This window comes from Falco biarmicus, chromosome 4 (genome assembly GCF_023638135.1).
Source record: "Falco biarmicus isolate bFalBia1 chromosome 4, bFalBia1.pri, whole genome shotgun sequence".
Taxonomy (NCBI): domain Eukaryota; kingdom Metazoa; phylum Chordata; class Aves; order Falconiformes; family Falconidae; genus Falco; species Falco biarmicus.
The window spans coordinates 55764983-55779241 of record NC_079291.1 but is presented as its reverse complement, the minus strand read 5'-3'; the positions used below and the strand labels follow the sequence as shown (position 1 = coordinate 55779241).

Sequence of the window (14259 nt, the reverse complement as noted above, 5' to 3'; positions counted from 1 at the left end):
GTATTCCTAAAAGCCAAATTTAAAAAGTTGCACACATTACACAGGGCTTTTCAAATAGATAATGTCAGAGGAAAGAAGGGTTAGCTGCCTAGATTGACCATTTGATAGATCAGGCACAAATGGAGCTAACTTTATCCCTCTCATCCACTCAAAGGCTTATAATCTCACACCTCTGAGCAATAAATTAGGAAGAAGCATTACATTAGCACTATGGGCACCAGATAGAAAATTTAAACTTCTGCTACCAGTTAGAAAACAAGTTCTATAATGGGAAAATCTTTAAATAAAATAAAATTTAAAAAGAAGGTAGAGACAGTCACAGCACCTAAAACACTACAGGGCAGCATCAGCCCCCACAGACTTCTTAAAATGACAACTTTTGCAGCTGTGGTTTGGGGCTCATTCAGTACAGGCCTGAGATTTTTGCATTGGTCTGGAAAGTGCCAGAGACACTCTCATCTCTCCCAGTTTTTGTTTATATCTCCATAAAACTGACATCAATACATTCCATTTCCAGCTTTACTGGAGGAGGTTTAACACACCCCCTCTGCTCCCATGAGCCCCTTTTTCTTCTTCCCTCATCACACAAGGGTGCATATTAGACATGAAGAGTCGAGTTCAAAACCCAGGTCTTAATCTGCATGAGTATCCACTTAGATAAAAATTAATGTAGCTCAAACTGTAAAGTGCTGCATCTTTTTGTGAATGCGCTTTATTCTCTTTAAATAGAGGAGGAGAACTTGTGTACGGATCTATTAGTATGAGACTGAGACAGGAGTTAGTATGAGACTGAGACAGGAGAAAGAAAACAAAATGATTCCTGTGGTTTCCTAAAGTTATCAGGACATTCCATTTTTCCCAGAAAATTTAATTCCAGGCAGACAAAAAAGGGTAACGTGGCAGTCAAAGCCCAGCCACGGACCCAAGAGGATGGGGAGCAGCATTCTTGCCCTGCCACTGACTCCCAAGATCTCAGAGAAGTCACTCCCACCATAGAAGAGGTAGGAACACCTTGTAAATTGCATCCCATAAATCCTGCACTATAGCAACAGGATGCAAACGTCCACCAATACAAGTTTTACTTCTAACAGCTCTGGTGCAAACATTTTAACAGGTTTGTTTCAGCTCCCCAACACACCCCTCCTTCCCAAACCCATCAAGGAGCCAAAAAATGGTTCTTCAAGTCCTGGCTGCCCCCTGGCCAGCACCCACCACCAGGCAGCCCTGCCTGCACCTAGCCCTGTGCCCTCCTCCCAGCAGCCTCCTGCCTGCACAGCTCCCCTAAGATCCGAAACCGAATCTGCGATGAAATGGCACACCAAGCTGGAAATTGCAGAATTATTAATGAGAAACACCTAATTCGCATCTTCCTCCAGCTGAGCACAAACAGGCTTGCTCCTTCCGCTATGTCTCTTTTATATTTAAATATACAAACCTGTATGCATGAGCCAGCCCCTGCTCACAGGCAACCCAATGTAAGAGGAAAAGATCTTCTCTAAAAGCAAAACCACACCAACCACCTCCAAAGTCACCAAAAGGGAAAAAAAAAAAAAAAAAAAAAGAATAACACAACAATAATAATAATAAAAATCCCATAAGGTGGCCAGAACACACTACCAGGTTAAAGCTTGATTTTAGCCAATACAGCAACACTTTCCCATACAGCTTACTTTTTTAGTATAGGTACAAAATATTTGGTGTGACCTTGGGTGAGCCACTTCACGATGTAGCAGGGAGCACTTGCAGACAGCCCCATTTTCCGGCACTTGGCCCCTCTGCTTAGTGCTTTTGGGACAGGGTCCTTTTCTCTACACAAACAGCACTTTGCAAAAGAAGAACTGTATTTTTCAAGGCACCTAGACAGCAGTAACGTATTTTTCTTAAGTAGCATGATGGACCAATGCCACATGCAATAACATAATCAGAGCTACAGGACTCAAATACTGGCAGAATAAGAGGCACTTGCGTGCTAGAGGGAAGCATGTTATTATTTTACAGTGTACACTGACAATTGCCGCTCTTAACTTTTAGTTTGAATCAAAGCTATACCGTAGTAAGGGAGAAACATGACAGAGAGAAAAGAACATGAAATTGGTGAAAAAGACCAATGGTTATATTCAAATCTAAGCATAAAATGTGCTGGGTCTGCAAAATGCAGGCAGAGCATTTCATCTTTAATTTACTTCTCTGCCCCTCTGACTTCAGTAGTTCCAAGAAAACTTACAAGGAAGATGGGTGTGATTTATATTTTTTTGATACACCTTAAAGGAGCAAATGACTAAAGAGATACAAAATTATTCCAGAATGAAGTAATAATGAAGCAAAGAGATTAGACATTAGTTGACCCTCAATGGTTAATAGAGGGGAAAGGCAGGAGAGAAGAGAGCTTACACTGGTGAATGCTGCGGCCACAAACACCTCTCTTAAACACATCCAATTTCACTGATGTGAAAATCTCCACATGAAGGAACAGGCGAAAAAGAGCTTAAGTGGGAACAGGGTGCAGAATGCCAAGTGCTACACTGAATAATTCAGATCCAGGCAGTGCTATTGGCCAGGCAAGAAAATCACACCCCCCTGCTAGTTTTAAAATCAAAGGCCAAGGAGGGATAAAAGGGAAAGACAACACCTTTTTAAAGCAGAGACTACGGTCTGCAGTTCCCATTTCCCAACTTCCCACAATGTTTTGTTACAGGGAGAGCGCCGGAGCCGGGGTACCGCAGGGTACTGCGGTAGTGCCAAGGCACAGCACCACGCTGCCCGCATCTGACCTGGGAACCTGGAAAACGCTGTGTCAAAGGAGTGGTGTCAAAAAACGTGGCAGCAAGAGACGACCAACTCTGAGGCAGGTACCAGCCAACCCTGACTTCACCAGAGTTGCCTTTGCAACTTTTTCAGTGCATAAGCAGTTCTCCAGTTGCCAAAACTGAAGGTAAGACCCCACGAGCGCTCTCTCTTGGGTCTAGACTCCTACTGAACTCACCCGAGTTGTCTCCCTGCCTTCAGCCATCCCAAAGGACAGCAACGCTTCTTCAGCCGTGGCTGATGGGGCTGGGTACACAGGTTTCCAGGCGAGGGGTGGGTGCCGTGGTGAGAAGCCAGCTGTGCCCCCGGCGCTGGGTGCAGTGCTGCCGGCAGAAGGGGCGTCCAGCATCACCTTGCTTCGGCCACACAGCCAGAAACAGGGGGGTCATCAAGTTGCTTCTGCAACTTTTAGACTACAGCTACTACATTAAGCTCGAAATAACCATCCTGGGTGTGTTTGGTAGAACAGTGTTGTATTTTATGGGGCTTGAAAGATGCAGCACTAGTAAAATCACATTAAATTCTGACTATTCTAGTGCAGCTCCACATGGTCACCTACTATTAACGTTAAATTTTAGAAATACTTCTAACAGTAGGCTTTGAAACATGACAGCCAAAACACCTTCCACTGCAAGGCCTAAAAGTGGAGTAACTTTGATGTCCATTAGTTTTAATTTAAAGGTGTCCTGGCTTTCTAGGAACAGGGACCATGCAGACAGAGCACACAAGTAAGTGCCCAGCCTCAAACTATCTCTTCCATCCACCTCCTTCTCTCTTAATTTATCAAGATAAACATCCCTTGGTTCCTTTTATACCTGCAATACTTCTGCAGAGGAACCCACCATGCAGACAGGCATGACGCAAATCACAGCAGCAGGATTCCCAGGCTGGTCCAGCCATCCTGTTACCAACACTCCAAAAGCCACCCCCTCTTCCTTCTCAACCTGTGTGCCCACCCTGCTTCCTAAAACCAGTACAGCCAGGAAACCCCTCCAAGTTGATCTGCAAAGCGAGGAGTGCCTGCATGGTGGGGATGGGGGGGGGGGAAATGGTGAGAAAGGAGAGAACAAAAACAAAACAAAAAAAAAAAAAGGAAGGAAAAAAAGTGAGGCTGGCCTGTTTCTTTCTTCTCTACCATCTATTCAGTGGCAGCAGGGGAGGTCTACAACTGTTGCGTCACATAAAGCACAAAAAACCTGACAAGCATGTTTTAGCTGATGGAGACCAGAGTGGACAGGAGGCTGGTGACAGCTCGAATACGGGGAGTTAAGAGACCTCCGCTTTAATTGGCTGCTTCTTACTATCTCATCAAGCAAGTAGGAGCCTTACAGCCTGGATGGGCTGCTCAAAGGCACAAGAACTGGCAGAAATCTCAGTGTTTAAATACTTCAGTTAACTACCCAGGCTCAGGTTAGACCCTCACTCCAGCCCGGGGAGACTGAAGTTTTAACCCTGCCCAAGCCACAAAAACATAGACCAGAGGGAAGATGCAGAAGGTGCTTGGAAATGGAGCAGGGGGAGAAGAGCGGAGTTAAACCACAGGCTGTGCAGGACCTGGAGAGGTGTTTATAAATAATGCCACTAAAAATAATACACTGTGCACTTGCACCTCTAACATAGCATTTTCTTCTCCACAGAACTGTGACAATGGTGATCTCGGCGGTATAATTATCTAGATTTGATGACAGATTAAAAAAATATATATCCCAAACACCTGTTCAAGAGTTTTGTGTTTTTAAAGGCCATTGCCATTAACCTTGGGCCATGCACTTCATTGTGTTTAATTAGCAAGCTAATGAAGCCAGTTTTATTCCCTTTCTCAAGCACAAGAGGATAAATACAAGACGGTGAAAGAGGAGACCAGACCCATTTGCAGCACAGTTCATTGCTGCATGGCATTACTTAAACTTGCACCAAAATAAAAGTAATGTAATGGCTCGGGAAAACGTGTTAGCAATGCATTCTGCAAGACAAATCCTTTTACACCTTCTGTATTTTCTAAAGCTCATAGATTAAAACATGATTTCTGAACATTTGGCCTGAAGAAAATTTGCAAACAAAGGGCTAAAAATGAACATAATGTTTTCCTCAATGAATCCTCAGTATTCCAAAAATTAAGCATAACAGATTTTTTTTTTTTTTTAAAGAATAGCAGCCTGTGCTCGCTTTGTTACAGCCAGCCAAGGTAGCGATGAGAAGCATCAACAATGGAGGTCAAGCGATTTTTGAAAAGCCCACCACTTTCGCATAGTCCTAACATGTACACACACAAAAGACATACTTCAAGCAAAGCCCAGTGCTATGAATCCCAGCAACACACTGCAACTTTGGGTATTTGAGGTTGTTTTCTTTATTGGTTTGGACTGAACAGCTTTAGGAAAAACTGGACAATGAAGATCACATTGATAAATACTCATAAATATCGCCAGAAAGGCTTTAAAGGAGAGGGAGGGATTTACAGAATTCCTAACGCACTGATTGAATGATTCAAGAGGACCCTTCCAAATAAGCAGAATTATATTAATTTTCTGGCATTTACTGTATTAATGGGGGCGGGGGGGGGTAAGTCAGCATAGGTATGCCCTATCAGATTATCCTTTCCATAACATGATACGTTTAACAAGCTTTCAGGGTTTGGTTTTTGGTTTTGTTTTTTTTTTGTAAAGCAATTGCTTTTTTCCTCCAACTTAGATTTCTGCCACTATATGCACACAGCCATAGGATCGGGTTAAAAAACAATACCAACCCACCACCAAGCCAACCCCATCCCCAAAACAAAAACCAAAACCCCCGGAAGCCATCTCTTTTATTGAATCACCCGAGATAAAAGGATTCCAAGATAGATGGAAAGAAAATACATTGACCATAAATCTCCTTTATGCACATAATAGAATTTTCCAGCCAAGAGAGCTGTTGTGATGATAGCAACGCCGAGCACCACGAATGTTGATGGCACATACAGAGCCCCAGACACACACCACCCCCCCCACCCTCCTTCCAAAATACCTGCTCCCCCTCAGCACTGCTATGTAAATACAAGCCCGCACAACCCCCTTCCCAACACATGGAAACAAAGCTGCGTACAAGTGTCCCAGCCATCAGATCAAAAAGCCTAAGCTGGCTTTGCTCACCATCAATTTCTTTTTTTTTAATTATCGTTTCTTATTGCCCGCTCCCCTTTCATCGCCGCCCCCCCCCCCTCCCCCCCGCGACCCGGCCTCACGCTTGCGGTGTGACTTAAAAAATAATAAAAATAACGAAGCGATGGCACTGTTGATGATGCCAAAGGCAGGCGGTGGCAGTGCATATTTAATGGGCACTCGGAACAAAGGAAGCCCGGCTGCAGGAGCGCCCCGGGGCCGGCTCCGCCGCCCGCTCCCCCCACCGGGCAGCCCCTTCCCCGGGGCGGGGGGACACACACCCCCGCGGGGAACCCCCCCGCCCCCCCCCCTTCCCCCCGCTTTGCAATACAATGAAGCCGCGATGGCCGAGCCCACGGGGAGTCCCCGGGCTGCCCGTCGCCGAGCGGGGAGCGGGCTCGGCTGCAGCATCGCTGCCTCCCACACCCTGCCCCCGGGAAGCTCCGCGGCTACAACCAGGCGCCCCCCCCACCCCCCACCCCCCGGGCCGTCCTCCCCCCTTCCCCGAGCTGGGAAATGGAGGGAACGTAACAAGTTACAGCCCAGCGCCGGGGCGGCGGGCTTAGCCCCCCGCAGAGGGGAGTCAAGGGGGTCTTGGTGACCAAGCGAGTGGGGGGGCAACACTGCTGCCGCCCCGTACACCCAGCAATAATAAAAAGGAATGGGGGGGGGGGGGGGGAATAATATTAATTAAAAAAGAAAAAACAAGGAGGGAAAGTGGGGAGCGTGGGGATTTCGAGCGTGCCCGCGTTTTCAGTGCTGGAGAGGGGCACAGGAGCTCTGACACGTACCCCGAGGGCTGCGGGATGGGGCACCCCACGGCGAGCCCCCGCCCACGCAGCGCTGCCCGGTGCCCCCGGCCGTGCCCGGGCTCCCGGGTAACTTCCCCCCCGGTTCCCCCGGCCAAACGCGCACCCGCAGGCTGCGGCTGAAGTTTGGGGGCTAGCCCCGTTCCGTGATATAAACGGCATGAAGACCACAGAAAACACAAACACACCCCCGCCACAAAAGCCATCTCCCGGGGGATGCTCCCCCAGACCCCCTCCCCCACCCCGCACACCCCCTTTTTTCCCAACTTTCTCCCGGCTCCCCGCAGCGCCAGCCAGCCCCGAACGGCTCCTTTCCTGCTAACGGTCAGACCCCGACGGGACCACGGCGTCCCGGGGGGGCTGAGGGGGGGAACCGCGGGGGTCCCTCTCGGGGTGGAAGGGGTCCCCTCCACCCCCCCGGGATCCACAGCCCGCCAGGAGCTGAGCGCACACATGGCCACTACCTGCGCGGCTCCGCACCATGTTCGGAGCAACCCCCAGGTCTCCTCCCGCTGCTCCCAACTTCTCTCCCCCCCTCAGCAACCCCCCCACCCCACTCCCGCAGCACCCGCCCAGAAGTAAATGCCCATTTTTGTAAAGTTTCCTCGATATCGCGCCGTGTTTACATTGCCATTAATTCCCACAGGCTGCCTGAAGGGAACAAAAAGCAGCACGGGAAGGCTCGTCCTGCGAGCAGGGAGAAAACGAGGGTGAGGGGGTAAAAAGCAAAATAATAATAATAAAGCAAACGAAGCAGCTCGCAGCGGTGGGGTTATTCCCCAGTTTGTAGGCTCGCTGGTTGCTCTGCGCTGGTTTGGAGGGTGGCTGCAAGTATAATTGCACGGCCCATTCAATTCTGCATTTGAAGAGGCGACCGTAAGCCCGAGCGGGAGGTAAACACGCCGAAATGCACTTACCTGCACAGAAAGTTCCACAAAGCAAGGCGAAAGTCAGCCACGAAGCAATCATATTCCTTTACTTTTTTCCTTTCCTCGTGTGCCCCTCTGTCCCCAAGGGAAACAAAAATAAAAATAAAAAGATCGAGAGAGAGTGAAAGAAGGGGGGAGAAGCGAGGCTCTGCCCTCTCTCTCTCTCTTAAAAAGAAAAAAGAAGAAAAAAATCCTGAAAAAAAAAATAAATCGGATTTAATTCCTCCGCAGTTGCAAAAGGTATCCAGTGGAGAGGAACAGCCCCGGACGGTTCGACCTGCTCCTGCCTGGCCCCGGCGTTTGCTCCGAGCTTTCCAAGAGTTTCTTTCCCTGGGCTTTTGTGCTGGGAGCGCGGCGTGCACCACACACCGACTCCCCCTCCTCCTCCTCCTCCTCCTCCTCCTCCTCCCAACCCAGCCCCTCCGGCTCCCCCAGCAGCAGGGGCGAGCGCACACGCCCGCGTGCGCGCACAATCAGCCCGCCCCCCCTCCCTTCTCCGCAATGCACGCGCAGCCCCGTGCAATGCACGCGCAGCTCCCCCCCCCCCCACACACACACACACACGCGCGCACACCCCGCGCTCCCCCGCGCAACGCACACGCGCTCCCGGCGCCGGCAGCTCCCGGGGCGGCGGCGGCCGCAGCGAAACTTGGCGAGGGTACGGACCCCGCACCCAGCGCGGCTGCGGGGCGCCAGGCAAGAGCCCGCGGAGGGGGCGCGCAGCGGGGCGGGGGGCTGGCGGCGGGCCGGCGGCGGGGGGCCGCGGCATCGCGGGGCGAGGGGGCGGCGGGAGCAGGGGCTGGGTCGGGAATTGCCATCTACCGGGGAGGGGAATAAAACCAAACAAACAACACAAAGCGGAAAAAATAAATTAAAAAAAAAGGGGGGGGGGGGAGAAGGGGAGGTTGGGGTTTTTGTGCGCGCGCGTGGTTTGTTGTTGGTTTGGTTTTTTTTTTAATAATTAAAAAAACCTGAACCGAGTCCAAAATGGCTTCTAAAAAAAGGGAGAAGCCAGCGCGGAGCCAGCGGGGGAAACCCGGATGTTCGGTACAAAGCGGCTGGAGGGGGCGGGGCGCGCGGGGGCTCCGCGGCCGCTGAGTGGGCAGCGGCGCTGTCCGTCAGGCCGCGCCCCGCGGGGAGCCTGCGGCGTGGGGGGCGGGAGGGGGCGCGGGGCGACCCCCGGGGGAAGGGGGCGGCCGCCGGGAACCCCCGGCACCCGCCGCCTGGCCGGAGGAGCTAGCGGCGTGACCCCCCCGGGGCGTCGGAATAAACCGTGTCCTTGCAGAAAAAAGAGCCCGTCTCCAACAGCTCCAGGCGGGGGGGGGGGCGGGGGGCTGCCCCGGGGACCCTGCACCCAGAATAGTGCCCTGACCCCCAGGGGTGGCAGGAGCGGTTGCTCGGGGACAGTGCCCGGGGCTGAGGGGGCACCTCCGCCGTCACTTTCCGTGTTAACGAGGTTTTCTCTATTGCCAGGATTACAGGAATGGAGCGCTCTCCGCAATTTATTTTAATGATAATCGCTAAATAGCACGGCGTTAGGGAGCACCGGAGCAATCTGGAGGGGAAGGAGGCGGAGGGGAAGGTGCCGGAGTTGGGTCGTTCCCCACGATTTGGGTCTGCGAGAGAAGGGGCCGTGGCACAGCCGAGCTGCACAGGGTGCTGAGCCCCAGCTTAGCTCCCTGCCGTCTGCCCGGTGGGGGTAAGGCTGAAAACATTACTAAAATAATTTGCTTTTTTAACTCTGGAGGGAGATAAGACTAAATAGGAATCATTCTTCTAAAAGTTTGAGCAGCATTTTTTTTTCCCAGAATAAATACATATATTATTTTTTTTACGGTAAGAGGTTCACAGGAAACTTCAGGTGGCTTTTATAAGGGCTTGTAACCTCTTTGAAGCTGGAGACTTTTTTTATATACGTGTAGCACTTGTGTAACAAGGTCTTAACTGTGAATGGGATTCCTAGGTGCAGTTGCAATAAACTGATTAATAGTATCATTCATGGTATCATAGCTCATTCATATGTTTGCTGTAAGGAACACACTGGCGGGAATATAGCGGTTGCGACTTTAAACACGGTACTCTTGGGGGGAAAGCTGCAGCTAACGCGCACACCGATGGGCAATGCAATGGGTAAAGCTACAATAAAAAGCTCAGGAAAAAATTTTTTGGAGCAAAAAGCAGCAAAAACAAGCCCACAAAGAGCTAATGCTGGGCAGGTCTGTAGCACAGAAGCAGCATGGTGGGTATTGTCATCCAGCTAGTCAAACCAAGGGTGGGCGCTGAGGAGACGTGTCTGTCAAAGGTGGGGGTTGGGGATGATCCCTATTTATCCAGAAACAAGCGCTCAGAAGTAGGGTTGGTTTGTTTTTGTTTAATCTGGTGACAGCCAGGACTGATTTTGTTGCTGCATGCTGGTGGGACAAGTCACGGAGAAGTCCATGAGGGTGCAAAAGGGAGTGCAGCACAGTGATGGAAGGAGAAGGAAGTGTCACTTGTTGGTGACACCTGGCCGTGGGCCACAGCAGCTCGGGATGTGTTTGAAGCCTCAAGGACAAATAATGGGTCAACATTTTGTATAAGGCTGCTTCCTTCATTCAAAAGCAAATAAGGCATCAATATTTCTTCTTATTTCATTCAAGGAATAAATTCTTAAACAGCTACCGAGTGGCTGAAGTACAGAGAAATATATGGGGGGATAAAATATGACCACAGTGTTTCAGTGTACCGGCGTCCCCATCAGTAGCTGAAACAAGACATTTAGTTCATACCAAGAAAATATTACCCCCGGGAGCGGGCAGCGTGGCTAACGTTGGCCATCACTGGGGCTGTGTCCCTGCCCAGACTGAAACGCTCCCTGGCGAACGTTGTTCCTATTTTTAATTGCTGCGCTATGAAAAGCCCCATTTGACAGTACCTGACTTCATGCTTTACAGGCAGGGACCTGGCAGCACATTTATCACAGGGCTGTCATCGCTTTTGAGGAAACGGGCCCAGAGCGCTTCGGATGTTGTCCTGAAGCCACCCAGTAAGACAGGCATGGTGTGGCCTTTTGCACTTGGACAGCGTGGTGCTTCACGGTGCAGGCAATGCTGCAAACAGAAACCCACAGGGAGCTGGACTCAGGGTGATTTTCGCCCAGAGGTAAACGATACCTTGAATTTTCATTTATTAAATTGCAGTCCGTCTTGCTTACATTGTTTCACAGGCAGATGTTTACCCTGCTGAAAAGCTAAAATGTTTTCTCTACTGGCAACATAAAAGCCCAGGAGTGAGTGTTGTCACTGGAGATAATGTTACAGCCTTAGCAAGATGACACTTAAAAACTTTGTCAGCCTCCAAGAATTTTGGAAATAGCAATGAACGAAGGTAGCAAATGTTAATAGCAAGCGCTGCTTGCAAGAAGTGCCCTCACAAGCAGCGTTTTCAAGAGCTTCTTTCTGTTTCCAGTTGTCTGAGCTGCACGGCTCAGACCATTTTTAAATAATTATACTTAACAGTTAGAAAAACCTCCTGCACTAAAATAAATTTTAGCTAAGATGGTTTTATGCTTTGCGGTCTCATATGACACTCAATCTTTCTCGTGTGACTGTTGTAACAAGTCAAATTCATGTATTTTGATACCCCGCATGTGATAAAGATACTTGGATCACTTAAGCCTGTACAAAACTGCAGTGCTCGCATGTCATTTATCTTAAAATCCTATTGTAGCTCTCGTGAAATGCAATTTCTTCAGCGAATGGAAATTTATACTGACAGGTGTTATAAAACATGGAAAATACTGGGGGAAGGGGGCCCAACATTTCCTTTATCTCTTCAGATATTCACTAATGGATTTATTTTGCAGCTCGGCCTCGGTTTGTTGCAGGTTACGGAGCTCTGGTGCAATTAAGGGGACCCATTTCCAGCCTTCTTAAGCAGAACTTGCATCACTTGCAACAGGTGAGGAACGTGCACTGCAGCCCCAAGACAGCAAGCTGGTTTGCAGGCTGCAGTTTCCCTACCGGTCCCTAAAGCTGCTTGTAGGAAATCACTCAGCGTAAAGGAACTCCTGGGATCCCAGCCTCTACCTTCCCATTTCAAAACGCATGGGTAAGAAAAACCAATTTATATTCATAACCTTGAGTAAATAAATTGTCACTTTAACTACGCATTTTATTGTAATTAAGCACTTCCCGGTAATAACCAGCCCACACTATGAAGCAGTTTCTTAATATAACGGTAAGCTAAGTTCTCGGTTGTGAGCAGAATTAGGAAGCTTTTAAAAGCACAGGCCAATTAATATAAAAATAAAAAGATGTTGCACAGTTCTTCACGTGGAGAAAAGGTGCTTTTGCTAAAGAACTTGATCCTTATTTTCAAGAAATGCTGTTGCTGTTCAGCCAGCACCCCACCTGCAGAATTTCCTAGTAGGATTTATATCCAGTATTAGCCTGACACTGCTCCCAGTGGCTTTGCCTAACTCTTAACGGGAACAGACCTGAGACAGATTTAAATCTTCCCCAGCTTTCTAAGGACTCGCTGCTGTCACCTCTCCGTGATGCAGCTACAATTAACTTCGCTGGAATTTCTATATTTGAAAGCAGCTTTAAATTAGAGCCTTCTGAACTTCCAGACGTGGATGCAGATGGTCTTTGCTACTGTCTGTACGAGCCCTTGGTTTTCGCACCAAAAAAGCCCACCCACGTTGACAAATTTGCCCTTTGCGGTCTGGCTTCAGTGTAGCCAGTAAAAATAGCGAGTGATACGGCAGACAGAACGGGCCCTAAACGATATTTTTTGATAGCTTTTATTAGCTCCAGACTAAAGAGCACGGCGTCAGATGTTGACAGATTAGGAGGGGGGAGTATTCAAAGCAAAGGGATGTTACCAAGATGCCCATACACCAGCACTTTTGCCATTCTCCAGAACTGGAACTTTTCCCTTGGTTTTCAGTTGTATTTGGATTAAAGAGTAAATACCAGCAACTGGCATGTGTCAGCCGGCGTCAGAGCCGTGTGCCAAAGCTTTGCTCAGGTTAGATCTTTAGCATCGCTTTACTTTCCTGTGGATTTTGTTAGGACTTCTGGGCCATAGCTTGTTATTTTTTACTGCTATAACTAGCAGAGTCGTCATATGATTATTTCCCTTTAAATCTGGGAGAACTTGTCTGGCCTATTGGGTGGGGAACTTAATTGCAAGAAGGCTCTGAAGGATGGTTGGTGCTGGACGGTAGCTGTACCATCAGCATGTTACCCATCCCCAAAAAGGAGAATCCAGGCTCTAATCCATACCGCCAGGTCATGCCAGCTCAATGGGTACCAGAGCACGTCCACACTCGAGTTGGAGACATCTGTGCTTAGACAGGGAACATGATGGATGTCATATGACTAATTCAATGATGATATATGCTTAATTGGTAAAGGACCACATTTTCTACCTTTTTTTTAACCCAGGACATAGCGTTAAAGGTCTGCCTGATGTTTCATGTTCCTTTCAGGTATTTTCTTCACGTGAGATTCACGCTACTTAAGGTTACTGTGGCCGCTGGCTTTGTCTTACGCCCTTGAGTGCTACTATGCTTTTTAGTGATGAGAAACCAGCATTCAAACTCCCCTGAAGCACCAAGCTGTGCTGCTCCTCCCGCAGCTTGCAGAGAGACTTCCCTGAACCTCAGGTACAAATGCTCCAGCTGTTGGAAAAGCCAGTGGCCAGGAGTGGAACAGCACAATATTTATGTAAGTGGACTACAGGACCAAACTTTAGACATTGATTTTAATGACCTGTTTTCAAGCTCTCTCCCTCAATTTCCCTGTAATATACAAATACAGCATTGGTGATGCTTAGCTAATAAAAAAAATAAATATCTCTCTAACTTCCAAGAGTGCGTGTTGCAGTGAGTGGAAATCAATGTATCTTAAATTTGGTGGAAGATGTTTCTACCAGCTGGTGGTACTTAACCATTCAAAGAGATTACCAAGTGCCACAGCAGCAAAATCTCTTCTGCTTGAAACATTTAAGATTGCCTGGATGTCTGTCAGGAAAATGTGCTCCAAAACTGGTGGTAGCAACACCAGAATAGCTTCATGGCGACAATCCTGGTGACTGTGACAGCCTCCAGTAATGGCAATCTATTAATCTCTTGCTCCATGCCCATAAAGCACTCTGTCCTCCTTCCATTCAATGCTCAAAGTAAATAAATATGGGTCCCATCATCAGATTGTTTTGCTTGCACAGAGCAGATCTACAAAGCGTCTAAGTGAGATGGACAAGGAGAAGGGTGAAAGAACACCTGCCCACCCGCTGTGCGCAGCAGCCGGCATTGCTGACAGCGGCTGGGGTTGGCAGGTGAGGGGCAGGGTGTTACACCTCCCCTGTGCCGGACCAGGCTAGGGCAGCCTGAAGTGCTGCAGTCTTTTGGGTGGCTGCCAGCAAATCCCATGAGGTTTTCCAGCGCCTCAGAAAGGGCCTGGGAGTACAACAGCCCTTGAATCTGCAGAGAACACCATCTCCAGTCAATGCCCATAGACTGTTCCCTAACCCCATCCATTTGAGTTACCATCCTCTGTAAAAGAAGGCAGTAGTTGTTTACCCACGTTG

General features: G+C 48.9%; 1 protein-coding gene and 1 long non-coding RNA gene across 7 annotated transcripts in view; one reads left to right on the top strand and one right to left on the bottom strand.

The window, feature by feature from the left end:
- ACVR2B (activin A receptor type 2B) overlaps window positions 1–8066 on the bottom strand; it is a 108277-nt gene extending 100211 nt beyond the window's left edge. Inside the window, exon 1 of the mRNA XM_056337618.1 lies at window positions 7672–8066. Coding sequence (XP_056193593.1) covers window positions 7672–7723 — 52 coding nt within the window. The 5' untranslated portion in view covers window positions 7724–8066. The remainder of the gene's footprint in view (window positions 1–7671) is intronic.
- A 176-nt stretch (window positions 8067–8242) lies between these two features.
- On the top strand, window positions 8243–13541 carry LOC130148961 (uncharacterized). Of its 6 annotated transcripts, none has more exons than XR_008821726.1 (3): window positions 8243–8341; window positions 9157–9382; window positions 11528–13541. It is a non-coding gene; the product is annotated as an uncharacterized LOC130148961 (long non-coding RNA). The 6 variants fall into 6 exon arrangements; XR_008821727.1 differs by lacking the exon at window positions 8243–8341 and adding an exon at window positions 8525–8730; XR_008821729.1 differs by lacking the exon at window positions 8243–8341 and having other exon boundaries at window positions 8854–9382; window positions 11528–11772; window positions 13160–13541.
- The last annotated feature ends 718 nt before the right edge of the window (window positions 13542–14259 follow it).